At 33.7% G+C, this 27,366-nt stretch overlaps 1 protein-coding gene across 5 annotated transcripts in view; it reads right to left on the bottom strand.

Annotated features, from left to right (window-relative positions):
- CNTN5 (contactin 5) overlaps window positions 1-27,366 on the bottom strand; it is a gene marked incomplete at its 3' end in the record, with an annotated part of 695,558 nt that overhangs the window by 117,614 nt on the left and 550,578 nt on the right. For all 5 annotated transcript variants that reach the window (XM_084491417.1, XM_084491418.1, XM_084491419.1 and 2 more), the window contains 4 exons: window positions 22,244-22,425; window positions 14,753-14,889; window positions 12,717-12,846; window positions 10,159-10,309 (listed from right to left, as the gene is read on the bottom strand). In XM_084491417.1, the coding sequence (XP_084347543.1) occupies window positions 10,159-10,309; window positions 12,717-12,846; window positions 14,753-14,889; window positions 22,244-22,425 (600 nt within the window). The remainder of the gene's footprint in view (window positions 1-10,158; window positions 10,310-12,716; window positions 12,847-14,752; window positions 14,890-22,243; window positions 22,426-27,366) is intronic.

The raw sequence follows: 27,366 nt of genomic DNA, 5'->3' as shown, positions 1-27,366 counted from the left end.
TATTCCTCGTGAAGTTGGCTCTCTGGTTCAATGTGAATTTTAGCAGACCATGAGAATAAAATCTTTATCTGAAGTCACCAAACAGGTCATGGACACTGAATAATAGACCTAAGGGCTTGTTGAACTACATTTAACATGCACTTCAACTGTGTACAGTGGTATCGGAAAACCATGTACCCAAATTCATATTTTGGAGTCTGACAAGGTTTCTCAATCTAAATAAACTAGGTTCATTTCACAAATTTCCCAACATGCCTTGGGAATTTATTCTTTAACATTCTGAGTTTCTTCATAAATTAAAAACAGACCCATGACTACATATGTTTTATTGCTATAAGGTAACATGTTGCTGAGCCACAGAAATTATTATTTATGTTGTGACTATTTCAGTATATAATGCCCAGAGATTCTGAATGAGGTAAGACTCATATGCTGCACAACTAAATAGGCATACATTTTCCACATATTGAAGCCAGTTTTTACATAACTGTTTCCATCCAGTTGTACTGGGTTTAGGTGGAAAGGTTTTGGTAGCTGGGGGACCATAGGGTAGCTTCTGTGAAAAGAATCCAGAAGATGCCCTATGTTAGATAAGGGCCCCACTGCTGGCCAGAGACAGGCCAATAAACGATGTTATTTGTGCCTCTGTGAGAGTATATTTAAGAAAGGGAAAAACAAAAACAAAACCAAACAGAACAAAACAAACAACCAAACAAAACAATGAAAACAACAACAAAAACTTGTGGAGCAGCAACTGGGAGAGAGAGAGGAGTGAGAAACAGCCTTGAAGACACCAAGGTCAGTGAAGAAGGAGTGGGAGGAGATGCTCCAGTCATGCAGCACAAGTTCCCTTGTGGCCCATGGAGCAGGCTGTCCCCCTGCAGCCCATGGTCCCACATGGAGCAGATCTCCATGCTGCAGCCTGTGGAAGAGCCCCTGGTGGAGCAGGAGGATGTAGCCTGGGGGAGGCTGTGGCCCCTGCAGGAGCAGGCCCCGGGCTAAAGCTGCAGCCCGTGGAGAGGAGCCCATGCAGGAACAGGAGGCCTGTGGGGAGCTGCCACCCGTGGGGGACCCGTGCTGGAGCAGTTTGCTCCTGGGGGATGGACCCCGTGGGACGGAGCCGTGTGGGAGCAGTTCCTGAAGAGCTGCAGCCTGTGGACAGCCCCTGCAGGCTCAGTTCGGGAAGGATGGCGTCCCGTGGGAGGGACCCCTTGGGAGCAGGGGCAGAGTGACCATGAAGGAGTTATAGACTGACCGCAACCCCCATTTCCCTGTTCCCCTGTGCTGCTCAGGGGGAGGAGGTGGAAGAAGGTGGATGGGGGGAGGTGGTTTTTGGTTTATTTCCCTTGTTTCTCACTTCTCTAGCTTGTTAGTAATAGGCAATAAATCTTACTGTCTCCCTACTCTGAATCTGTTTTTCTTGTCATGACAATTGTTGAGTGATCTCCCTGTCCTTATCTCAACCTTTGAACCCTTTTCATCTCATTTTCTCCCCTTTTCCCTTTGAGGAGGCGGAGTGAGAGAGCAGCTATGGTGGAGCTTGGCTACCCACCTGAGTAAAACCATCATACTTGTTAAATGCTGAAAATGCTGATAGCTTTTAAAATATAGCATCAGAACACAGACAGCCCAGAAGGAATGGGTTTTGGCCTGCACAAACTCCTAAAGTGCCTAAAGACTACCTGGGGACAGCTACTTGATGCAAACTAAATTCAAGCCAGGGACTAACTGCTTAACAGCATAGCTGATTGTATCCCAGTGCAATCCCAGGCAACCTTACAAGGCAATTTTTAATTGATTTGTATAGATAAATCGTCTGCCCCAGTTAGAGTACAGCACAAGAAAGTGTGAAAATCTTTGTATGCTATCCTGTTGTGAGCACCTGTTCATGGTCCATGGCTATTTGCTCTAATCCCTCCCGGACTGCTCTGGCAAAAGCATTTCTGCATCTGAGTGACTAGCCATGAGAAAAAATCTGGGAGAAAAAAAAAAACCCTGATAAAGTAAGAGGAACCATTTCTCAACTGGATCAGGTCCCTAAATCTTTCCATTGTAAAGCAAGAGACATGAGAAGAGGGAAGGGAAATCCAGCAATGTAAGTTTCCCACTGAAAGCAGATCTAAATGCATTCACAGAAAAAGAAAAACAAGTCTCTTGCCTAAGGTCCACAAAGCAAGAAATATTCCAGGTATGATGTGCACTGGTTTGTTTTTTTACTCATGTTCTCTGCTTTCTTCTGTATTTTGGAAATTATTTGGAAATTGAGATCCTTACGATCTTTTGACATTTCTTCCGAAGAAACCGTTTCATTGAATACTATGATTTTTTTCTCTTTAATGAGTGAGATAATTGGGGATTTTACATCAGAATCAGACTTGTTTAGGAGCATGACTAAAATCATCGTATTATCAAAAATTTTATTGTACAATAAATTATTGAACAGTGTGGATTTTGAACAAAGATCCTTATTTTGTGAAGGGGTGATCTTGCCATTTGTTTTTACTATTTAGTCAAGGTTATCAGTGTTTCCCTTTTCTACTCTATAACCTTATCTCTAATTCCCATTATGAGCCTGTCACAGCTAAATTAGACCATGATTTATTCTAAAAGTGCAAAGAAGTGACTTGCAGAACTCTCGCAGGAAGATAAGACTTTCTGTCATGAAGTTTCTCTTTCTTAATGTCCTCAGCATTTTCTGTCTTCACTACTTTCTGATCATTAAAGTGCCACTTGGGAATCTGGGGATCAGCTGGTGGCACGAAGTTAAGTGTTTAAATTCCCAAGAATTTTAGATGTAGTCTCTATTAAGGACAAATTATGCTGAAAGTCATAGTCTGAAGAGTCTTAAGCAAAGAAAAACCTTTAAGCAACTGATGACTTGTCATTCTGCCTGTGTAGTGTACAAACAGACAACCATTTATAACAACAACAGAGAAATGAATAAATGAATCATAGTTAGAATTGGAATTTATGAACTGTTTGCTCAACTGGTAATTAGTTGAGCTGTTTAAGCAGATATTAAAGACTTATATAGTACATGAAATATCTGGTGATTTTTAGCAACTTAAAAAGTACTTCAGCTTTTTTTTTTTTTTTTTTTTTTTTTTTTTTTTTTTTCCCTGCAATGCTATGGGGTATATCCACAGTTCAGTAAAACAAAAAACAATAATAAAAAAATAATAAAGAAAAGCAATTGTATAGAAATATTGAAAAGCAAGGTCACACAGGGTGGGACTTAGCTCCTTGAGTTTTACTGTGTAGTCTTGCTGTAGGTGTCTGAAGAGGTCCAAAATATCCACGAGTGCTTGATGATATTACAGAATAATTATGGGAGTCTTGTACTCTGCTGACACAGCAGATGGAAATCAGGGGGCAATAAGACACCCCAAAGGAACTGCATGCCTGTTTTACACAATTAAATCCCATTTGAACTCAGCCTTGGTGGGATATGGTGGAACATGCCTTCAAACATCAACCCTAGTAGTGAGGAATAGAATGTTTCTCTAAAATAATATTTGCTTCAATGCACTGTTATACATACAGTAACACACACTTTTTTTTTTTTTTTTTTTTTTTTTAGGATCAATCATTTTTTCCTTAAGAACAGACAGCAAGTGCCTAAATAGCTCTATAGCAATATCTCAAGTACTATACTAATAACGAATAACAGGAACTGTCATCCTGAATACCACTTCTGGGAAAAAAAGACCAGGATTTTTCAGTTCAGGAATGTCATTTAGGATCTTTTAGATAAAAATTTCTTTATAAATAACCATTTCCTTGTAGACAGCCACTGAATTTGTTTGGTAGCCTATGGAAATACTATTTGTTAAACTAATTGAAACTTAGTGCCCATTTTCTTTGTATATTATGCTGGGAACACAAAGTAAAATATTCAGACTACTTAATATTCTGCTGATGGAGTTGATTAAATCTGAAGATCTTATTAAAAGGAAAAAAAAATGGTGTTTTCACCATAAAGTGGAAAGATAGTAGACTGAGCTCCTTCCTGTGCTCTGTGTGACTTATCACACAGATACAGGAAAGCTTGTACCAGATATCATCTGAGACTGATGCAATAGACAAACGGAATACTTTTCCTCTTATTTTACATATAAACTTTCTTTTGCTGTCACAATGCAGAGTTTTCAGATTAAGCAAATTTTACATACCACAGTTAGATGGAACTGAAGTTATTTTGGAATGCTACCACAATTATAGGGAAGAAAGCCTAAAATAAGAAAGCCTCTATTACATACAAATACAAGTACGTATTTGAAAACATAATGCAACACATACTAAGCAAAGAAATTTTTAAAATTAAATACAAATTTCACCTACAAACTCAAAAAAAATTTTTGTCTTGTTTCAGCTCTGAAACACCCTTTTTTTTTGTCTTTTTTTTTTTTTTTTTTTTTTTTTTTTTTTTTCCCTAACAATTGCACTATAAAGCTGTTAAAAATGGGAACTTAGAAAGGAAACATTGACAGATTCTTAAATATAGTAGAACAAAGAGTAGAACTGTAATAAGAACCTGTCAAAACTCAAAATGAAGGAGTCTGAGAGAATAGAATAATATAAAAACTTGTCAATTTCTAAGTTTTTGAATGATGATGTTTTTAGATTTAAGTGCTCTATGTGTTTCCACTAATTGCATAGCAAAGGGTGACAGAAAAAAGGACAAAGGCATACAGGACAACTATTTCTCTAGTTCAAAGATTTTGGTATTAACCTGAACGTAGGTATAACAAAATCATCTCAGGCTTCTCTGCCTCTCTGTCTAGCCACACTGTAACAATCCTGTATTAGTATTTGGAATTTAATATCACAATACAAGATCTATTTCTGGTAATAGTTTTCTGCAAGCTTGTTCAGCCATGTGAAAGGGAAAGTTTTGAATGTGTCATAAGAAAGCAAGGACTACATAAATGCAGATCTATATTACCAATATGCAATATTACACATATGTTTATATATATATATATATATATATATATTTGGATAAAATGCACCCAAATTGAGATATACAAGAAACATTGACAGAATAAACATTATTATTTACAAAGACAAAATAACATTATTTTGAGACAAAAAGAAAAAAAAATAAATAAAGCAGCACAAAATGTGACCAGTAGAAATCCTGCTTCTTCAGTTTGTTGGTTGAATTGTTCAATTCTTTATTTCTTAGTGAGCTGAATGGACAAGAAATAATAGAGACTGAACAGAACTCTTTTGCACTGCTAGAGTGCTTTTGAGTGTTTTTGTTTTAACTATAATTAATGGATAAGTAATGGAAATAATGAGCTTAAGCAAAAATTCAATATAAGTTTAATGAGAATAATATTTTAGATGTAGAAGAAAGAACAAAAACAGATGAACAAAGATTTATAATGCTTTTTAACATCTATGACTCCGCAAGAGTATCTGTTGGTACATCAGATACATCAGCTGTAGTTGCTACAAGTTAATCTACACAAGAAAGGTAGGTGGCCTTAAGAAATTGACAAAACAGAGATCATAGTAAATGGAGTATTAGCTCACAAAAATGTATACAGCAATATATCATTAGAAAATACCAGCTTTTTATGGAAGCCTGAACAGAGAAATTTAAAGAATTTATAAAAAACAAAGAAACAAACAAAAATAAACGTTTGTTTAGAATCCAATTGTCATTATTAGCATTATTCATGATTTGAAGAAATGACAGTAAATTCAGAAAATTCCAGTCTATTCTATTATTTACTGCCTACATAAAATAATCTGATGAAATATCTCTGTTGTTGTTGTTGTTGTTGTTTTCTTTCTTTCTTTCTTTCTTTCTTTCTTTCTTTCTTTCTTTCTTTCTTTCTTTCTTTCTTTCTTTCTTTCTTTCTTTCTTTCTTTCTTGTAGCTTTATAAATAAGTTAAAGAACTTTAAATTAGAAACAGATACTTTGATTTAAATAGTTTGGATCTGGGTTTTGTCTAGAACTTAATGCTAAAATTGTAAATGGGGGTTTGATTACTTATGAGGGTTTCATTGCTTATCTGATTGGAATTCTTCAGAAACATCGCAAAAAAAAAAAAAAAAATCACCAAACTCTTACACACGGACTAATTGTTCCTATCTGAGACCTAAATTAAAGTTCCAACCAAACATTTTATTACAAATCAAAGAATAAACGTGTTTTTCAGACTTGGATCTGAACACAATTTGTTTTTTTCATAAAACCAAAACTTTTAATGAACTAAAAGATTCAGAAGTTCTTTACCAAATTCTTATGGACTAAAAAGCTCATCATATTAGTATGCATTATCACAGATTGCTACAAATGACATGCAGCCTTCTATCAGCCTGTGAGACCATAAATTCTAGAGGAACTTGGTGAGTAAAAATACATAAACAAATTAATTATTGTCAGATGACTAATGAAAATATGCAGATTAAATATATCTACCAACTCACTGCTGCTGTTCTCTGGTGTGTTCTAATTTCAAAGAAGAAAGTATAACAATAGTATTTTCTTGTTCTCCTCTTAACTTTAAAGCAAAAATACCAATGAATTCATATTTTTATGGATGTTTTAATGACTCACCAAGAAAGATGTGATATGAAAGAAATCTGAGTTTTATGTGTAGTTCCTCTTGAATACTGATAGTGTCCATTAAATACCCTGTATAATCAAGTTTCCGCGACAATGCCCCGTTCTTTGAGAGTGTCCTGGTTTCAGTTAGAACAGAATTAATTTTCTTCCTAGTAGCTGGTGGAATGCTGTGTTTTGGCTTGGGATGAGAAGAGTGCTGATAACACCCCGATGTTTTAATTGTTGCAGAGCAGTGCTTATACCAAGCCAAGGACATCTCAGCCTTTTGCTCTGTCCTGCCAACAGGCAGGCTGGGGGTGCAGTAAGAGCTGGGAGGGGACAGACCCAGGACAGGTGACCCAAACTAGCCAAAGGGGTATTCCATACCATCTGACGTCATGCTAAACAATATATAGGGGTGGCTAGCTGGGGGAGGGGGCCGGACTGCTCGGGGTTAAGCTGGGCATCGGTCAGCAGGTGGTGAGCAATTGCATTGTGCATCACTTGTTTGTACATATTATTAGTAGTAGTACTATTATCATCATTGTATTATTATTATTATTATTATTATTATTATTATTATTATTATTATTATTATTATTAATATTATTTTCCTGTCTTATTAAACTGTCTTTATCTCAACTCACGGGCTTCACTTTCCATTTCTCTCCCCCATCCCAGAGAGGGAGGGGGGAGTGTGAGCGAACGGCAGCGTGGTGTTTTACTTTCCTGAATAGTAGATCTCTAATAAAAAATATTTTATTTTATTAAAATGTGGCCGTTGCAGCAGGTTGTGATCTTTAAATCAGGTTAATAGAATGAATTGTGCCTATTGTTTGGTGAGTATATATCTTTCCATAGGAGCAAATTCATCATATTTCAGACATTTAGCAGACTGTAGCACTCAGAATTATATGTTTTGTCAGCAAATAATTATGAATATCCTACTTTTCTACTTCTATAGCCTTGCAGCTCATTTAAAAAAAAAAAAAAAAAAAACAGTTTAAAATATCTGTTCTAGTCTACTGGTGCTGGTGCTTTCTAAGTGATCTCACTACTCAAAATAATGACTGTTCACCAGGGAAAGCAAACCTAGCACAGGTAGACAAAGAATACTAAGAGGGTTGAATAATTAGTTCATACGTAAAAAACACCAAAAGATGGAGCTCATGATGACTCTTTCCACAGTTACCTTGTCAAGTGAGAGACTTTAACTTTTTGTATGAACCTGGAACATTTAAGGCTTTCAGACTGCATTCAGTTCCAGCAGGTAGAGTCAAGGTCTGACTTCAGTGATAAATGTGCCCAGCTATGAGTTCTGCAGGCACAAACTCAGTCTTTTGCAAAGTTACAAACTGAAATGTCACATGAAGTATTTTTGTCAGCTAGTCAAGTGGAATTTCCTCTTTCCTGTAGAGGGGAAGCTCTCATTTCTCTCATTGATATTGTTTTTGTTGTTGGTGGTTTTTTTTTGTTGTTGTTGTTTGTTTTGTTTTGTTTTGTTTCTCACAGATGTAGCTAATTGGTGCAAATTCCTTTTTCTAGCAAAACACATGTTCTACCAGCACTCCACAGATGATGAAAAAGCTATAGAAGAAAATCATATTAGGCTGAGCTCTTCTTGCTTTCATTATTATTTAACCAGAATGTTGGTGTTCTTTACTTATTATTATTACTATTATTATTATTTATTTTTGATGGACTAACATTCTATGTAAACTCATCACACGACAATTCCATGACATCTTCACATGACAATTCAGTTATTGTTGATATTTGTATCATCTATCTCTGAAAAAAATAAAAATAAAATAATAATAATAAAAAAATGTAACATACATCAACATGTTCCTCAAAATATGTCAGATTTTTCCTTTTTTTCCCTAAACTTTTACACACTTCTCTTCCAGTGGTTCCTTCTCAGATTGCCTACAACATGGAAACATAAATTCTAACTCTACTGAATGGAAACACAGATTCTAATGCTACTGATTTACATTTACTTTCCCAAAATCATGATTGCTTTCTTCATCTCCTCTTCAAACAGATTCTATTATTGTGTGAGGAATACTGTATATAGAGGCAGAATAGAGTTCCCTTGAAACAGATATTGTTCCCTAAGATACATAATAGACATCAGTGAATTGCTCTGAATGACACAAAAGATTCCTTGAAAAGTTGACTAAAAGCTAAATTGAAATCAATCTTTCAAACATTTGAAACAGTTCAAATATCTCTTTTAATCTTCCATATTTCATCATTTCCTGCTCCTGGCTCTGCCAAAATAAACAAGTATCAAAAGCTGCAAATACCAAAAACGTAGCTCCAGATTTCAGCTTTATGATATTTTAATTTCAGAGTTAGGCTCAATTTGGACAGATGAGGGGTAATTACCAAAGTGTTTTACTGGCCGTTAATTAAAAAGATGATTTACATGTGTTGATCAGAGAAGCCATAATGAGTTTTGTGCGGATGAGAAGAACAGGTCACGTAGTGCAAGCTACATAACTATAGCATTAAAGACATCAAGGAATATTTTATATTAACATCTTTGTAGATGTTGTTCTATCATGTCTTATCAGTATGTAGAATTCAGATCTGTCAATAAAATGGTTAATATAATGCAGTTTCACTCTGCTCCCCCCAAGAGACAATATGACATGAAAGGTTATCCATTTTTCCTTTTGAAAAAGTAGCATGACACGAAAATAAAACTCACCTGAATGAAATGCCTTTTGCAGCTAACAAGGAGAGATGCACTCTACTGCTCTCATCAGTATTGCACAAATGAACAAAAAGGCCTCGCTTTTAACTTTTTGACTAATGCCACACAAGTAAGTTTAATTGGTTCATTCACATACATTACCAGAAGGAAGATAAGATCTCTGTGTATACTTAAAGACCATGTGCAGGCTGGCAAAACTATTCTAGTGCACAGACATCCAATCCCGTAAAGTGCAATTACAGCTGGCATTTAACCCGCAGTACTTAAACTACCTTTAATGTACAGAGATGGACGAAACTTATTTAATCAAACATATTCTGTTAAACAGATGTGCTGCTGAGTATAGAAATTACTTGTATAATTAAATCCTGTAATAGAATCACATTTTTCTTCACTGAATCATTTTAAAACTATTCATAGATGGACTTCCAATATGACCAATTAGCCAATCTGCCTTATTAAAAGCATTTAAATGTGTTTTTTTTTTTTCATTTTTTTTAATTTTTATATTAAATAGTTTTTAAAAATATTTGATATTTTATGCAGCCCTGACTACTTCAGCCTGTATACTTTTAATACTCTCAAACACAGATTCAAAAATAAGTAACCAATTTACAAATCAGTAACATGAAATAGAGGAAAAATAAAACAAACAAAAGTTCTTTTCATCTTCTGCTTCTTTGAACTATTATAATAGTTTTCAGTATTGTGGAAACAATAAAGTCACTACTGTCAGACTAATTAGCTTGAAAAAATTATGGCATAGACATGCTTACATACACATGTTATTGTCAATGGCTGTGTTTTCATTTAGTATCACAGAATCAGACATGCAAACACAATATTTAGTTTACCGAACAGGCTTCTGACCTCTTACTCTCCCTTAAAGCTTTGTCTCCTTTCTTCCAAGTGATAGTTGGCTTTGGAGAGGCTTGTGGCTTGCACTCAATGACAACTTCTTGGCCCTTGGTAATAATTATTGTTTTCCTCACTTGATTTAGTGGGAAAGTGGGAGCTGAAGCTGTTGAAAAGAAGCATGTTAACACTACAGAGAAAAATCACAGTTTTTCATTTTGTTACATTTTAATAAAGTTTGGTTTAGGGGGAAGAATTTCAATTTTTGGTTTGAAACTTATTGCACCACAGATTAGATAGAAGTTTACAAGATGTTTGAAACTGCAGCCAAGACTAAATGGTAGGCCTGTAATTTAATCAAGTTAATAATTAGTGAGATGTCATCCATGTAAACATTCTAAAGTAAGATTGCTTGTGAAAACCAGTACCTTTAGAAATTGAATGCTACAGTTGATTTGGTTATACCTTTTCTAAAATGTTTGGATTTCTCTCGTAGCTTGTTATATGTAACTAGTTCAAAATGAAAAGAAGATTAAAATCCACAGCTATCCAAAATGCACTCTCTAGAGTTATTTATTATTAAAAATGTTACTTTTGGAACAATTTTGTTGCTTCCCATTTTATATTTTGTCTAAATGCTGGGGGTTGAAAAGGTATTTACATAAGGTATTTAATCATATTTTGTTCTTTTCACTTTTCAAGAAGTCCCATTGATTGCAATAAAACAGCCAAGGTAACAAATATATCACAAAATGTTACTCGTTACTGTAATTTCACAAGAAAGGACAATTCTGCAATTATGCTTTGGAGGCATTGGAGTGGGCTGTACAGGGAAGTCCACATTCCTGGAGGTATTTGAGAGAAGTGTGAACATAGCACTAAAGGGACTTATGTTTAGATGGTTGGACTCGATAGTCTTGAAGACCTTTTCCAACCTGGATGATTCTATGATTCTATGGGATATTATTTGTTTGTGTTTTTGTTAAAGCTGTTTTGCAAAAATAGAGACAACTCCCCTCATAACACAAACATCTCAAATACATGTATAACAACATCTTATACTTCACTGCCTCACATATTTTCTAATGTTATTTTGGGTAATTTTCATGCCATGCTATTTATATGGATAATTTATTCTGCTCTTTTCCCTTTAATAATCCAGAAAATAAAACACAACTACCACATTAATGCAACATTAAGGTTAAAATTTAACAGGGGTACAATTTCAAAAGTGACAGAATTAAAGCCTGATTTTTTAATGGCAACATATATTGCCCATGTTCCGTGTTACAGAACATCAAAGAAATTGTACAACTACCTTATAAATTAGGTATAGGAAAAACAAACAAACAAACAAACAAACAAAAACAAAACAAAACAAAACAAACAAACAAACAAAAACAACAGAACAAGAGAACTTTATAACTAACTGGGACCTCTTTGTTGACTATATCTGAAATGACAAAGGAAAATGATGGGAAATGTATAGCCACTAACTGTGTAATTTGTAGCTAGACAGAAATATTTCTAAGAGTTAACACTGAAATTTTAATGTTGGCCAGCTAGGAAGTAGTGGAAATAGTGCACTACATACTTTTTTTTCAGAAAAGAACAAATTTTAGCTCAAATGTATTATATTATTTCAGTAACTTCAGCCTTATTTACTTGGATTTTGCAAGAAGGATTCCCAGGTGCAGGTTTTGAAATTTTCCAGGTTTAAGCAGTGCAGAGACCTCTGACATGACCAGAGAATTACTTTGTCAGAAACCTGTCTTCCAGCTGTACTACACTAGATTATAGAAAATAGGTCTCTTACAAGTTTGCCTCATTTATCACAGTGTAATTCCTTTTATCACTTCTGTCTTGTTTTGGGCTACTTTTTTTGCTTTATACAAAACTAGAGTTGGTAAGGCATGCTTCATATTTTTTCTTCATTAACTCCCTTCCTCAACTTGTGAATAGTGAAAATTTTTCTACATTTACTGAGAAACACTACATAGTATATTTGCTTTAATACTAGCTAGGTGATACTAGCTAGGTGATACTAGCTCAAATATACAATTGCCATTATTCAATCAGCCCTGGTGAATTTCTAGGAAATTTTCAAGTTTGTAGAAGTAACTTCATGCTTAATCACCTGTGAACAATGGCCCTTGTTAAATAATAATTTAATTTAACATAGATTAAAATGTCTAATAGTTCTCTAGGTTTCTCTCTTGCATTTGTTTTTGAGGGAAAAAAAATATTTTCCATGTATTTTGAATTGACATAGCCTTATATGAGAAATAGACACAAAATGTAACTGAGTCAGTAATTTATGAATGGAAACATTCAGTTACAAAAAGGATCTGTGCTCTCCTATGCAATAAAATGCCCCATCAGAAATAACAATAAAACCCACTATTATCTGTTCTGCTAAGTTTGGACAGGCAGAAGCCATTCTTTATCATAAGAGGCCAAGAACAAATGCAACTATCAAACAGAAAAAAACAAACAAACAAAAAAACAACAACAGTCTGTTCTTTTTTATTATTATTATTATTTTTATTTTATTTTTTATTTATAATACTCACCTAAAATCTTCAGCTCAGCACTGGCATAAATAGTACCATACTTATTTTCTGCTAAGCACTGATACATTCCAGCATCTGAGACATTCACACTGTTGATCATCAGTACACCATTAACCATCTCAGTCCTGCTCTGTAATGAAATAACAAAAAACAGTTCCATGAAACCAAAAAGGTACTGGAAATTTTTTGGGCAAGAGACAAAAGACATTATTAAACTAAAATAAAAATAAACAACAAAAATCCTTGGGCTTTTGTTATCTAAGAGATAACAAAACTAAAACAGGCCAGAAAAAAACTCTAAGAATATTTAAATATTTCTAAGTGTAAGTTCACAATCACCTATGCTTGCTTTTGTTTCTTTGCTTATTTATATGTTTGGTGCTATCACCCTTGTACAACTTTTAAAAACAGTTCATCCTGGTAACTTTAATGAGGCAAGAAGTGTTCTGTGGGTGGAAAATATCTGATGGTCATATCTCTGTCAAACTTTTGGTCTCAGTCACGACTGAGTAAAAGTAGACATAAAAGATTGCTTGCATGAGTAAGAGTGAAAGGTTTTAGTTGCCTTAAACATCAGAGCCAATTTCTATTTTGAAATGTCCACTAGTAGAAAATAATTAACACAGGTAGTAAAGAAGGGGCATTAACAGCTGTTTATGGAAAAAATATACTTTATGGAACTTTATAAGGAATAACTTGAACTTCTATAAAACATCTCTAGGTTTCATTACTGAAGATGTTTTTGGTTTAGTTAAAAATTACTAAAGAACAGATTGTTTGGAAATACAGAGGAAACTATGAATAAAAGTTTTCTCTGTCATAAACTCCTGTTTAAAATGAAATTTAATATGGAAATTTCAGAGCCCAGTGCAACTAATGATTTAGATAATCAGAAAACCAAAAACTACAGATATTTACATTGCTTCAATTTCAGGAATGAAATGAATAAAGTAAAGGCATATAAACTTATTTTCAATGCCTCACAGCTTCAAAAATAAACTCTGTTTATGTTTCCTTTCTCATTGTTTGCATAATTGGTTGATGCTTACAGAAGTGGCATTCACTGAAAAGAAAGACATTTCATTTTTATATTTATGAATCCATTCCATGAATTCTTTAACAAATGGAGATGTTTTCTCCCAACATTGAACAGCTTTAATTTAATCTGGAAAAAAAAATGTATGAAATAAATTTACAAAACTTTTCCTTAAATATTTTGAGACTGTAAAAATGGAAAGGTGTTAGGCAAAAACAAACGAACAAAAACCCCAGGTGAATTGGGTTGTTGACGTGTTGATGAGTCAACAGGAAAAAACAGAATAAAGACAAAAGACAGTCTATGCCATGAGCATTCTTTTAAAAAGAAAGACAATATTATCTAGGTCTACTTCTAAAACATATCAGGTGATTGTATGAAAGTCTTTACATCTTTATCTGGAATATTTTAATGGTGTCGATGGTGAGTTCTGCTACTTGTAGAGAATTAATGGAGTTGAAAATGATGAAATGTACTTCTTACATTAGTTTCAAAACACTGTTAGTGTTTTGAAAAGTACAAAAAAAAACTTACTATGTGGTAAATAACATAATATTGGGGGAAATATGAAGGAGTCTGATTCAGCAAATACAACCTTTTTCTGACTTGTTACAGTCTCTTTATACAAAAAAATAGACACAAATAACATAATTTGTCAATTAATATCAATATCTAAAATAGAAAAAGTAAATATACATATACTGGGGATTGTTTAGATCATTATTACAGTACAGTGGCAGTGCTATTGCAAACAAAACTCAGAAGATCTTGTTTCCAAAATATTTCTGAACTAGAGAGAATTACTAATGAATGAAATTCAACATTGCTTGAGATGATTCAAAGGGGACAGATATTGAGAACCTGTCTCTAAAATTATACTTCAGAAACTAATACAGAAAACTCTCATTTCTGAAAGTACTTTTCAGTACCTTGTTTAATTGTCTTTATCTGTATTAAAAGAGAAAAATGTGACATACTGGTGATTCCTCATCTAATGTACCTGTGGCCAGAGTGGAACTCCATTTTTCAGCCAACGATATGTGGGCCTTGGCTTTCCAGTGGCTTTACATTCCCATCGGAGTGGATCCCCACTGTCTAATTGAGTATCGTTAAGTTTCTCCACCCAATGTGGGTAGGCTGCAAGAATAATATACCATGGTATGTACAAAGCATATGAACTGTTAAGTTTCTAGCATATATACCTAATCAATTAAACAGATTGAATTGTGGCCTTTACAAAGCCTAGCTTACTCTAAAAAAAAAGGAACATTGTTAAACAAACAACCAAAACACAAAGAGAAAGTAATAAAATTTGTGAAACTTCTTAACTTTAAAGGAAATGCTGTAATGTCATCAGGCAGTTAGCAGTATCATGATCAGGAATAGAAAATCTGCCCAATTTAATAAAATCCAAAGGATTATATTAGAGCACTATATATTAAAATATTATTACTGGATTTAAGAACATTTGCTTGGGAGTCACAATAGAATATTTAGTAACATTGCAATACTTAAGCTATTTAAATTTCAATAAAGAGGTCAATCATTGCAGACTCTGAGTTTCATAGTTCTCTCATTTTACTAGGAAATCATTGTTTATTCAGCTAAGAATGACTGGGCATTTGGTAAGGCATTTGCACATATTTTTATTAAATTTTTTTTTGCATTAATTAATATTTCAAGGGAGAAAATATTTTTAATGCTTTTAAGCACAGAACCCATGAGATTTCCTGCACTCATCATTAACATAAATTACATAACAAGTCAATGTTAAAATGTCTCTCTCTCTCTTTTTTTTTTTTTTTTTTTTTTTTAAGGTAGATAGTTGATAGTTGTATATATGATAATTAATACCTAGATTTCATGTAATAACCTGTTAAAAAACAAAAAAGCAGGGAATACTTTTTGCAAAAATGCAAATTTTTAATGCAGCAGTCAATCAGACAGTTATTTGTAGGATCTTATCATTTGGAAAACTTACTAAGACTCAGTGAAGAACTGAGTATTCATATATAAGCATATATATTAGTATATATATAATCATATATATATTCTAAGCATATATATTCAATAATATTCAATATTCAATATTCAATAATTCAATAATTTGGTTTTCATATTGTAGCAATACCAATTTCTCTAGCAAAGAAGATAATAGATTAATTAATGTAATTATACTAAATATATATATTTTAAATGGTAGAGAATAAATAGCTAATGACCTTCATTTCTAAAGGAATATAAAATTCTTCTGTTTCAAATGAGTAGAAAGAAATCCAGTTCTGTCAAAACATGGTCTCTACTTCAAACATCGGATAATTGATAACATGCTTAAACATGGGGAACCAAGTTTAAAAGTAAATCTTTGAATCTAGCTGCCAATTGACAGATCACCAATCAAAGATGTGAGTAGATATGAGGATGCATGACAGGCGACTAACTGCTTCTAGCTTACATCTTGTGCATGCATGATAAAGGTAGTGAATGAGTTGTCTATCATTCCTAAGCAGAAAATAGTCTGCAGTACAGTCCCTGGCCAGACAGTTGTCAGAAACTGGATATGTATCATAAAAAGGAATCACTTATTTCCCTTTTAGTGGAGGAAAACAGAGACAAGATAGACCCAACTTAACTCCTACACCAAGACCGAAAACAGCTGCTCTGACATTCTTATTATAGCTAAGGCAATGCATGGCATATACTCCACTACACTGAATCACTTGATTCTTACGTTAATCGAAAAATCTCATGTAATATTTTGAAGCAGTTTGTGCAAGTGCCTGTAGTCACTTGTCTAGTAATTGTCCTAAAAATATAATTCAATTGCATTGTTTAGTTGTTTCTGTTGCTTTCTTCTGTAGTGTTTTGGTATGCACAAAAAAACATGCTGAGAAGCACTTGCTTCCTTTGAAAATTAATATGCTAGTATGATTTTGGCAAGTGTGACAGTTGAATGTGTAGTTAAAAATTGTAAAAGATAGACAGTGGTGCCTTAAATATATGCAGTTTCAAAGAGGCACTAAAATGTTCTTTTTGCTTTTCTGAAACTTCTACTGTGTGATCCAAAGCATATATGGTCTAATTTTTCTATATTGATTTTGATCTCACAATGAACCAAAGCATTACTTAATTAAGAAGTAACCTGATTTCACTGAAATAAAACTGCCTCACCAAGTCTGGCTGCAAGTCTGTTCTTATTGGTACACAGCTGCCATTCCCTCCCCCCTGGCTGTGACTATCATGAAAGTATAATGGCACAGTTTTTCCTCTATAACCACAAAATTTCAAATCATAGTGATATGATCAGTAGGTATTAACATTTTTTTTTTTTTTCATTATATGGAGTATTTCTACCTTAAATTTTTTCCTCATAGTCTAAGTGGTCTTTGGATTCAGAATTTTCAATCTTGCCATCAGCAAAGGCAATGACTTGGATTTTTACGTTTTTGAGTGAAGCAAAAGAAATTTTGAACAAGATGGTAAAGCAGTAGGTAGAATGAAAACAACTAAATGCATGATTAAGAGAAATATTTTGCATAAATTTTTGGCTTCCTTTCTTCTCTTTGTTTCTTTATGTTTCTCTTCCTACTTTGCTACAGGAAAACAGTTCCCTTTCTAGTTATTAGCAAAAGCCTCTCCATAATATCATAACATTTGTTCTTAAACCTTGTCAATAATAAGAGACAAATGTTTAACTGGATTTGCAACTTCTAACTCAATGTATGATTTTAATTTTATTAAAAAAAAAAAAAAAACTTTTAAGCATAATCCTGATATACATGTGGGCGAAGAAAATTTCATTCCATAATTGAACTTAATTTTAATAAGAAAATATAAATTGTATTTAAACAGATTTTGAAATTAACTTTTTATTTATATTGATTTATATTTATTTTTGAAATTAATATTTTATATATATGATATAGATATATGTATATGTATATACAAATGTAGATATATGTATATATGTATATATATATGTGTGTGTGTGTGTGTATATATACAATATTCATCATGGAAAAAAAAAAAGAACATTTGCCAGTATTTATCTGTCCAATGAAGTTTTGGGAGTGAATGTAAAAATAGAAGGATTCATTAAACTTCTTAGATACTTTACCATAACTTTCTATAGTTCTGCCAAGATTTTAAAATCACGGTCCATCCCCTGATTTATTTTATTAATTTCTGTAGCTTTTTATTCAAGGATGTCAAAATGTTTTACAAAAACACATTGGCAACAAAACAGCAAGCTTACAGGCCAGTTTTTGTATCCTCTGTGGAACTAGTTTCTGGAATAATTTAGCAAAATTTTGGCTGAAAGAAAACTTATGAGAAAATTTTGCATAGACAAATGACTTCAGATAGTGTCCTAAAGTGTGAATGAGTAAATGCATTCAGGGTGAAATAAATTATTTTTCTGAACATGAGGCCAATTGAAAAGTATAAAGTATGAGAAGAATAGGTAGCTATCACAGTGAGAAATCCAAGATAACAGATTTCAGCTGAAGATGCAATCAGAAATCTTATCCTCTTTAGCCAGTTTTACTCTATTTTTCTGGGGCTAACCTGCAGTGACCCTGGTGGATTTTGCTCCATACAAAATTTATGAGGAAGTGATTAAAATGGTGTTAAAAATCTGGTTTGCCTACTACACTGCATTTCAGAATATTCCTGCCCTCAGCTGCTTGTTCAACTGCCACGTTATGGCAGACCTCCCATCCTGCTGTGTCAGCAGAGCTGTTCATGGGTTGCTGCTGTGAGCAGGATCAGGTAACCAAGCCAGCTGAAAGAAAAATGGCAAGAAAAATGTTTTAATTCTCTGGTTCACATCACCACCCCCTGCTGAACTGGCACTAGTGAGTAGGTAATACAGAAGCAAACCCGTCTTTTTCAGAGTGAGAAAAGAGCAGGAGGAATTGCACAGAGCAGAAGTTGCCATTGGGAACATCCTGGTAGTCCTGGTAGAGTTTGTGGAGAAGCTGTGACTGCAAATGGTTAATGCCCGGTTTCTCCACCCAAATTTTTGTGCTCTTTTCTGTTAATCATTTTCAGCTTGAATATAATTTCTTGTAAACTACAGGATGAGCTTGGGGAAAAACACACTTCTCAAAATAGGTTGCAGTCAAATATATGAAGATGTCTCGCATCATCAAAATTATATTTTTAATAACTATGCCACTTTTACAGCTGAATTTCAACTAAGTGCTGAGACTACAACAATCTGAAATTGTCAAATTCTGAAATACCACTTTCTGAGCAACATTCAAAGTGTCAGCTGAGTCAGGCAGTCATGTTATACCTGGATTGCAGCATCAGAAAAGAATTGATAGATAAATCAGCAACTTCTGATTAAATCTGAGGAGACAGGCAGACTTGGGGCCCTGGTCTTTCTCCAAAATAACTTGTGATGACCCAGATTAGATGCAACTGATGAAATGAAGATTCAAACAGACAGCAACTGAGTTCCTACAGAGATATGCAGATCGTAAAACCACAGTATGACACAGCTGGTACTACAATCTGCTCTGGAATTTTACAAGAAACCCCTGGTAAAGAATGATGGCCTACATCTGAGTTTTTGAGCCAAAATAATCCCTGTCTCCAGGAAGAATAAGATGTCAGTGAAAAGACAATGAGCTTTAAGATAAATAATTCATGTTGACTGTTGTTATGAATAAGAAATACATCAGCAAATGCTGCCCCTGTATCCTGCTATATCAGCTCTCACCAAAGGAAGCTGAGAATTTTGTAAAGTAACACTTGGCTAAACTTTGTGCTGTTAAGAACCTTCTTACCCAAACTCTCTTACATCCCTGGAAAGGGATGTTGGGGTTTTTAGGCCAATGAGGAACTAATGTCTTCAGGAGCAGTTTGAATGTGAGAGGCTCACTGGGGAATACTTTATCTTGAGGCCAAGATACTTGTAAGGAGCTATTAACAGTTTGCACTTCTTGTTTTGCTGGGCTGGAGGTCACTGCCGGTCTCTTCCACTTGAAAGTCCCCTGTCACCTGCTCTGACCTTCCTCCCTGCTAATGTAGGTGAAACATTGATTTGGATGTGGTTCAGAATTAACCTTCAGAATTTACCCATTACTAAAAGATAGTAATAGACTTTGCTACATTTAGAAATGTAGCACTATGATAGTCTCATGCAGCTGTTAATCAAAGGATTTAGACGATCTGAAATGAACCTCCTTTATTTAATGTACAAGCATTTGGTCTGATATGGAAAAAAGAAAAAAAAAAAAAAAAGCCAATTAACACAAACTGTGTGTTATCCATAAAGTCAGACTGGTCAGACTGAAAACAATATTATTTTTGATACCATACAATGGCAGAGAACTAAAAATTCTTATTTCTATTTAAACAGAATGGAACAAAGCTGACAAAGAGAATGTTTTCTGTGGACTTCTACATTTGAATAGCATCTTTACTACTACTGAAAATGAAAATGTATCCTGGTTAATAAGAGAGGTAGAGTTAGGTGGAACATGAGATCATGTGTGCTGTGATATGAGTTCTGCTTATGGCTCTGCGCAGGTCTGAAGACTGCTCTTGAGGAAGCAATTTCATTTTCCAACTGCTTAATTTCTCTCCTGAAAAGATATTTTTTTTTCTTTTATTTCATTTCAAAAGGAAGAGGTAAAGCTAATTGTATCTCTATTACAGAAAACTTTGGTTATTTTATTTATTTATTTATTTAATTAATTAATTAATTAATTATTTTGTTAGTTTCACAACTCTAGAGAAGAGATAGCAACTGTATGAGCTGGGGTATGTATTATAACCTTTGGAATTTCTGATATTTTAAGAAATGTTAAGGAAAAAGACCAAACATGTTGCTAAATTCTCTGGCATCCATGACTGTAACAGAATTTGTCATACTTTTGTAGAAGTAAAGAACAGTAGGAATTTGTAATAATGGAGAAATGTCACTGTGGAATTGGCACAGTGGAAGGCATAAAGTAGTTCCTGAGGCTTTGAGTTTTCTCTCTTTCTCTCTTTCTTGCTCTCATTCTCTTTCTCTCTCATTCTCTCTCTCGTTCTCTCTTTCTCTCTTTAGTAAAATACTTTTATTCAAGTGCAGTATGGGTGGCATGTCCAAAAGGAAAGGTGCAAACCTTTGCTATCACATATTTTTTCCTATACACAGTGAAAAAGTAGAAGGCAAAAACCTGCCCTTGGCTCCAGATGGATAAGAAGGAAAAGGAAGGAGAGGAACATCATCCAGTTATATGCTGACACTCACTGAAAACTGAGGAGCTAAGGTAAAGACATTTGAAAGTTGGAAGAGACAGAAAATTTGATTATGGACCTGGAAATATTGACTTATATGAAAAATAACTAAACATATGGTGACAATCTATGGTTATTTGATGAAAGTGTGGAAAAAAGACAGAGAACTATATACAGTGAGCAATGGGGAGAAAGCACTAATAACAGTTGTCTGAAATCCAGAAAATAAAAATAAAATTAATTAACGGTATAGACTTCTTAAAGGTATCTATTAGCCTGAGGAACAGTCTCAAGTAATGAAGTTTGAATAACACTGACTGCAATATTTGAAGACCAAATACAACTCAGAGTCTGAAAGATTTGTTGCATGATCTCCTGCAATAGACCGCTCCTGCAATCCTTAAGGTTGTAGGATTCATGGACTGATGACAAGAAATAGGAGGGACTAAAGTGAAATATTTGAGCTGCAATTAATCAATAAGTCATGTTTTGTATAGGCTTTTTTTTCTGGCCTCTAGGGTGTATCAATGACATTATATAAAAATGAATTATTGAATTACTTTTATCAAATATTCTTAATTCGGGGTCTTTTTTTTTTTTTTTTTTTTTCAACAACATATCAATATGGTTGAATTTTTTGACTGAAAAAAAAAAATTTAGGAAGACTACATAAATTGTAGTGCATCCCCAGAATGAGAGCTTTTATTTGCAAAAAGAGAATTGCTTCTCCTATTCTGATTCCTGTACAATGAATTTGGCAAAACTCTGCACCCAGGCATGGCAAGTATGTATCCTTAATAAAAGCAAGAGAAAAATACTAAGGTATTTCTAAAACTGATTTTCTGACATATGCATTATGGTTAATGTGAGTGAATATATATATATTTATATATTAATTTCTATATTATATATTATGTATTATATCAGGAGAAAAATAAAAACCTCTAAAATTACAAGAATTCTCTTCACAAACAAACAAAATAAAATGCAACCCTAAACATCAGGAAACATGAAATGCTATTTAAGCCAGGTTTTGTGTGAGACAGCTTCATTCCCATTCCAGACTTTAGTGCATTACTGAGGAACAAAAATATATATCTTAATTAAATAAAGATTTTATTTCATATTTATTTTATATATATTTAATTTCTAGTGGATATTCTAGATATTTAATTTCTAGCATCCTTCATATATCGTTAAAGCCTTAAGTATGGACAAAGCATTGATGGATAATACCATGTGCAATTATACTTACTGTACACTTGGAGTTGCCCTCTGAAGACATTCCTTCCACGTGAGTTTTCAGCTTTACATTCATACATCCCCGCATCCTCTAGCTGCACATTAGGTATTTCAAGCACAGCTTGAGACTTTCTCAGGCGGGCTTTACTTGGATTGTGACCATTAACTTTCCTCCAAGAGATTGTTGGAACAGGGCTGAAATGTTTAGTAAAATTACTGTTACTACCCTTTCACTACTGAGAACATAGATTCTGTTATCTCATAGTTTAAACAAGTTTAAACATTTAATAATCCAAGGAGCAATAAAATATAATTACAATTAAGGTTCATTTAATGCTTGATATAGCTTGCTTTCTGCAGGGAATCTTTAATAAATGGGTCATTGCATAGAATATGTCTCTTTCACCTACAAGGGAGGCCAAGATTTTATCGAGATCAAGCAAATCACTTGAAATGATCTTCATGCATCTTCAGTGCTCTGTTTTACTCCTGAATATGTTCATTCTATAGGTAAAAGAAAACAACTTAAAAACCTCGATGAAATGAGAAAATTCCACCACTTCTGTTTTTGTTTTTGTTTTGTTTTGTTTGTTTGTTTGTTTGTTTTTCTGCCATAAACCTCCAGTCCAGGAGATTAGTAAGTGACACATTCAATTAGATGGGGGATTTCAATAATCTTTAGCTAAAATAAAGTGACCGAAGTCTTGGGGACCTTTACTTTTGCAGTATTCTTTAAGTTACAAAATTGTTTGGGCAATAAGTATGTACTCATGTCACTACCACTTCTTACTGACTGCATTGCACACCTGTTCTCTGGAATAGAAGTGTTTATCACTGTATTTTGCTATTCAACAGAGATCTAGGGGAAACCTCAGATGTGTCATTTACATTCATACTGAGGGAAGAAACGGATTAGAGATTAGATAGTGTTTATACTAATTCAACTTTATTTTTAGCTCAAACACTCATCAGTCATTTTACAAGATTTTTATTCTATGGTTTTACATTTCTCTAAATATGGCATTAGATAGGAAGAAAATAAAAAAAAAGAAAAAGGAAAAAAAATGTACTCTGATTGTGAGCTGAGAATGAGACTACTTCAGATATTCTAAAAGAAGCTAGGAGGACATCATAAAAGGAAAATCATTTGTTACATGCTGATTTTTTCTCATTAAAATATTTTGGATTTATTTTAATTGCTATCAAGTCTAAACTTAGATGTAAACACAGTTGGATTTTGTGGAAGATGGGGATATGCAGTTCATAGCAGAGATTGAAATTTAAATTATCTATTCATTTCTACCATCATTTGCTGGATTCCACTGATGGAATTTTCTGTAGCTGTATGAAGCTGCAGGAAAACAAAACAAAACAAAACAAAACAAAACAACAACACCTTTCACATTATTTAAGGGTGTCCTTTTGTTGAGACACAACAAATACAGACATGGCAACTACCGATGTATAGTTGCCATGTAAAGGCTGTAGCTATTATTCAGCCAGAAAAAAAATAGGTTGTGAGTAATTGAGGTTGGGCTTAAGCTTTCAGCCAAGCACTTCCAAATTCAAATGCTTTAAAGAGATTTGGAAAATTGTAATTGGAGCTCAGAAGTTAGTATTTTCTGAATGTCACAAATCATTGAATCTCATTAAGCACAAAACTTTTGTATTGACTAATGTACAATCTCTGCAGTGGTATCCATTGTTTATTGGGATATTTCAGAAATAGAGAATCATTTTTTTCCTTATCAGTTTGTTGATAGCTTGATTATTTAACCTGACAAAAGATACTTTATTTTGAATTAGTGTGGATTCATCTCTGAGACTCTGAGACTTAATCCCTAAAGTACCTTTCTATTCTTATGAAATGGTCTCTTCACCATAGAACCATAGAATAGATGGAAATGAAGTGGTTTTTTTTTTTTTTTTTTTTTTTTTTCTTCTTTTCTTAGAAACAGACTGATCTCTTTTTCTTCAGTACTCTATTAATTTATGTCTTTTTATAGATATGTGGGGATCATATGAGGTCTCTTGTATTCTCATTCTTATTCTATCACCACAGTTGCTTGGTAGCATGCATTATTAATCTGAAAATACTTTCTTACAAGCTAGTTTCAAAATTTGGTGTCCTGTTTGGCTTGAGGACTCTTCTGTGTAGCACATTAGGGTATAATCTATAGAGTTTGCTTTATAAAACTTTTCAGAAGTTGTTTTATGGCAATTTCAATTAGAACATTACTTTATTTATTTATTTATTTTTATATGACATAAGTACTTCATACTTTTCCGTTCTACATACTAAGAACAAATAGAATATTTCTGTCTGTGGTACACTAATGAAACCAACTGTCTTTACCCTTGCCACTTATAATATTCCTGTTACTTCCTTAGCAAGATATTTTGATTTGCTATACTTTGATAGTTATTTATATATGTTGGAAGTAGCACAAGAAACAACATTAATTTATTTTTTTTTCCCATTTATTACCTAACATATTTTATCTCTAATTCCACACTTCAATTTGAAACTCTAATTTACACTCTTTTTTTTTCTGAACGATTTTATGGAGATTTCATAGCTCTGTTGTTTTGGGTTCAGATTTAAGTGTAAATTACTTACATGCTTGTCCTCTTTCTATATATAATTATGTCATGACTACTGGCTGCAAAACAGCAACTCTAGCCAGGTAAGTGTTTAACTAGTCATTACTGATCACAACACCAGTCCACAGTAGAAATACATTGTGCTTGTACAGTGCAATACTTCTCAATTACTCAGTTTTATAAATGACATAAGTGGGCAGGTACACTCTATTTGACAGGTACACTCTAATGTTGCCATGTGTGTTGCCCATATTCACTTACTTTTTCTTTCACCTTTCTTGCAGTAAGGCTCAAAAAGAAACAAACAAACAAACAAACAAAAACCAACCAACCAAACAACCAAACAAACAAAAAAACCCAAACATTTACTCTATTATCTTGGAAGGAAACTGATTTAGCTGAATTGAACTGATAAATGTAATTTTCCATGTTGTATCTTTCCAAGAAACAATGAGGACATTATAAACCATGATTGTTGTCTCATTTAGCTACAAAGAGGTAACTCATTTGATTCATGTATTTAGAAAATTACCTTTAAATTGTGTTTATTTCTATTTTTTGAAATTTGCTTTACTGTATACTACAGAAAGTGTGTATAACATGCAAGTACAGAGCAAATGACGTTCTCTAGGTCATTAAGAAGTGTATTTAAAAAAATAAATCTCTATTGTCTTCATCAGTGTAAGATAGTAAGTGGAGTTTTTCAAAGAAATAAAATTATTTTAGCTGTGTACATTTAATGATTTCAAATGAAATTACTCCCAAACTGCAAATCACTATTCACAGACAACTTGTTTAATGAAGCTTCCTATTTTCCTTGCATAACTCACAAGTGAGGTATGAATTTTAGGTCTGAAATAAAAATATATCAATACCTATTCCTCCTTTGTGACTCATGTGAGAGTGAAATGAAAGAAGGAAATATATCTGAGTAAGGACATGAAATAATAAAAGTGACTGTTGTAGAAAACTCATAAAATCTAGCATAAAAGCTAACATATACACATACTGTTCATCCTTAAAAAATAGAGCAATAGTAGAAGTAACTCTAACATTAATATGAGTTCAACATAATATGCATAATTGGTAAATCTTATAATTGTCATATCCCATTTTTATTTTGGGCTAAGCAGATATTTTTGGGGAACATTACTTAGTTTTTTATTATAACAGTGCTCAAATTTAACTCCAAAAAGTATCTTTATGCAAGTTTCAGTTGAGTTCAAAGAGAAGGTTCTCCTCACTTTTAGAAACAATCAGTAGAATAGTGCTGGTAAATCTTAGAACTGCTAACAAAACAAAACAAAACAAAAACAAAAACCAACAACAAACCACCACCACCACCACCAACAACAACAATAACAGCAAAACTAATTCAGAAGTGTCATCATTAAAACTCTCATTAATCTGAGCTGAAATAAAAGTTCAAAGAGGTCACTTATAAATTGATAGCCATTACATTGTGGGTTTGTTCACTTTGAATTTGAAGAAAACATAAGGTATAGTTTTGCATTTATATTTAGAAGAGATTATAAGAGTTAAATTTCAGTAGTATGTTATCGGGAGGAAAAATATATTAGCCTGAGATGAATACAGAGAAATTGTCTGAGCAGCCAGGGATCAGGTTAGGAAAGCCAAAGCCCTGTCAGAATTAAATTTGACCAGGGACATCAAGAAAGGCTTTTTCTGTAGTTACCCTAGAGATAAAAGGAAAGAATAAGGAAATTGTGGACCCTCTCTGGAAGGAAATGGGAAACCTGGTCACCTGGGATATGGAGCTGAGGTACTCAATGACTTTTTTACTTCAGTCTTCACTGACGAGAGCTGTAGCCTTGTCAGCTACAAAAAAACAAACAAACAAACAAAAAAAAGCCCGGGCCCCAGAAGGCAAAGGCAGGGACTGGGAGAATGATGAACAACACAGTGCAGGAGAAGATCAGGTTCAAGACACGCTAAGGAACCTGAAAGCCCACAAGTCCATGGGACCTGATGAGATACATCCATGGGTCCTGAGGGAAACAGCAGATGAAGTTTCTAAGCCACTATCCATCATATTTGAGAAGTCATGGCAGTCCAGTGAAGTTTGCACTGACTGGAAGATGAGAAACATAACCCTAAACATAAAAAGGGAAAAAAAGAAGACCCAGGGAACTACAGGCCAGTCAGTCTCACCTCTGTGACTGGCAAGATCATAGAGAAGATCCTTCTGGAAACTATTCTAAGGCATATAAAAAATAAGGAGGTGATTGGTGACAGCCAACATGGCTTCACTAAGGGAAGGCAGATTGTGCCTGACAAATCTAGTGGCCTTCTACAATGGGGTTACAGCATCGGTGGATACGGGAAGAGCAACTGACATCATCTACCTGGACTTGTGCAAAGCATTTGACACTGTCATGCATGATGTCCTTTTTTTTTTTTTTTTTTTTTTTTTTCTAAATTGGTAAGACATGGATTTGATGGATGGACGACTTCGTGGGTAAGGAATTGGTTGGAAGGACTCATTCAAAGAGTTGCAGTCAACGTCTCTGT

The sequence above is a fragment of the Aythya ferina genome (assembly GCF_964211825.1).
Source record: "Aythya ferina genome assembly, chromosome: 1".
Classification (NCBI taxonomy): Eukaryota; Metazoa; Chordata; class Aves; order Anseriformes; family Anatidae; genus Aythya; species Aythya ferina.
Note: the sequence above shows the minus strand (reverse complement) of the source record. Positions and strands in the feature narration are given on the sequence as shown.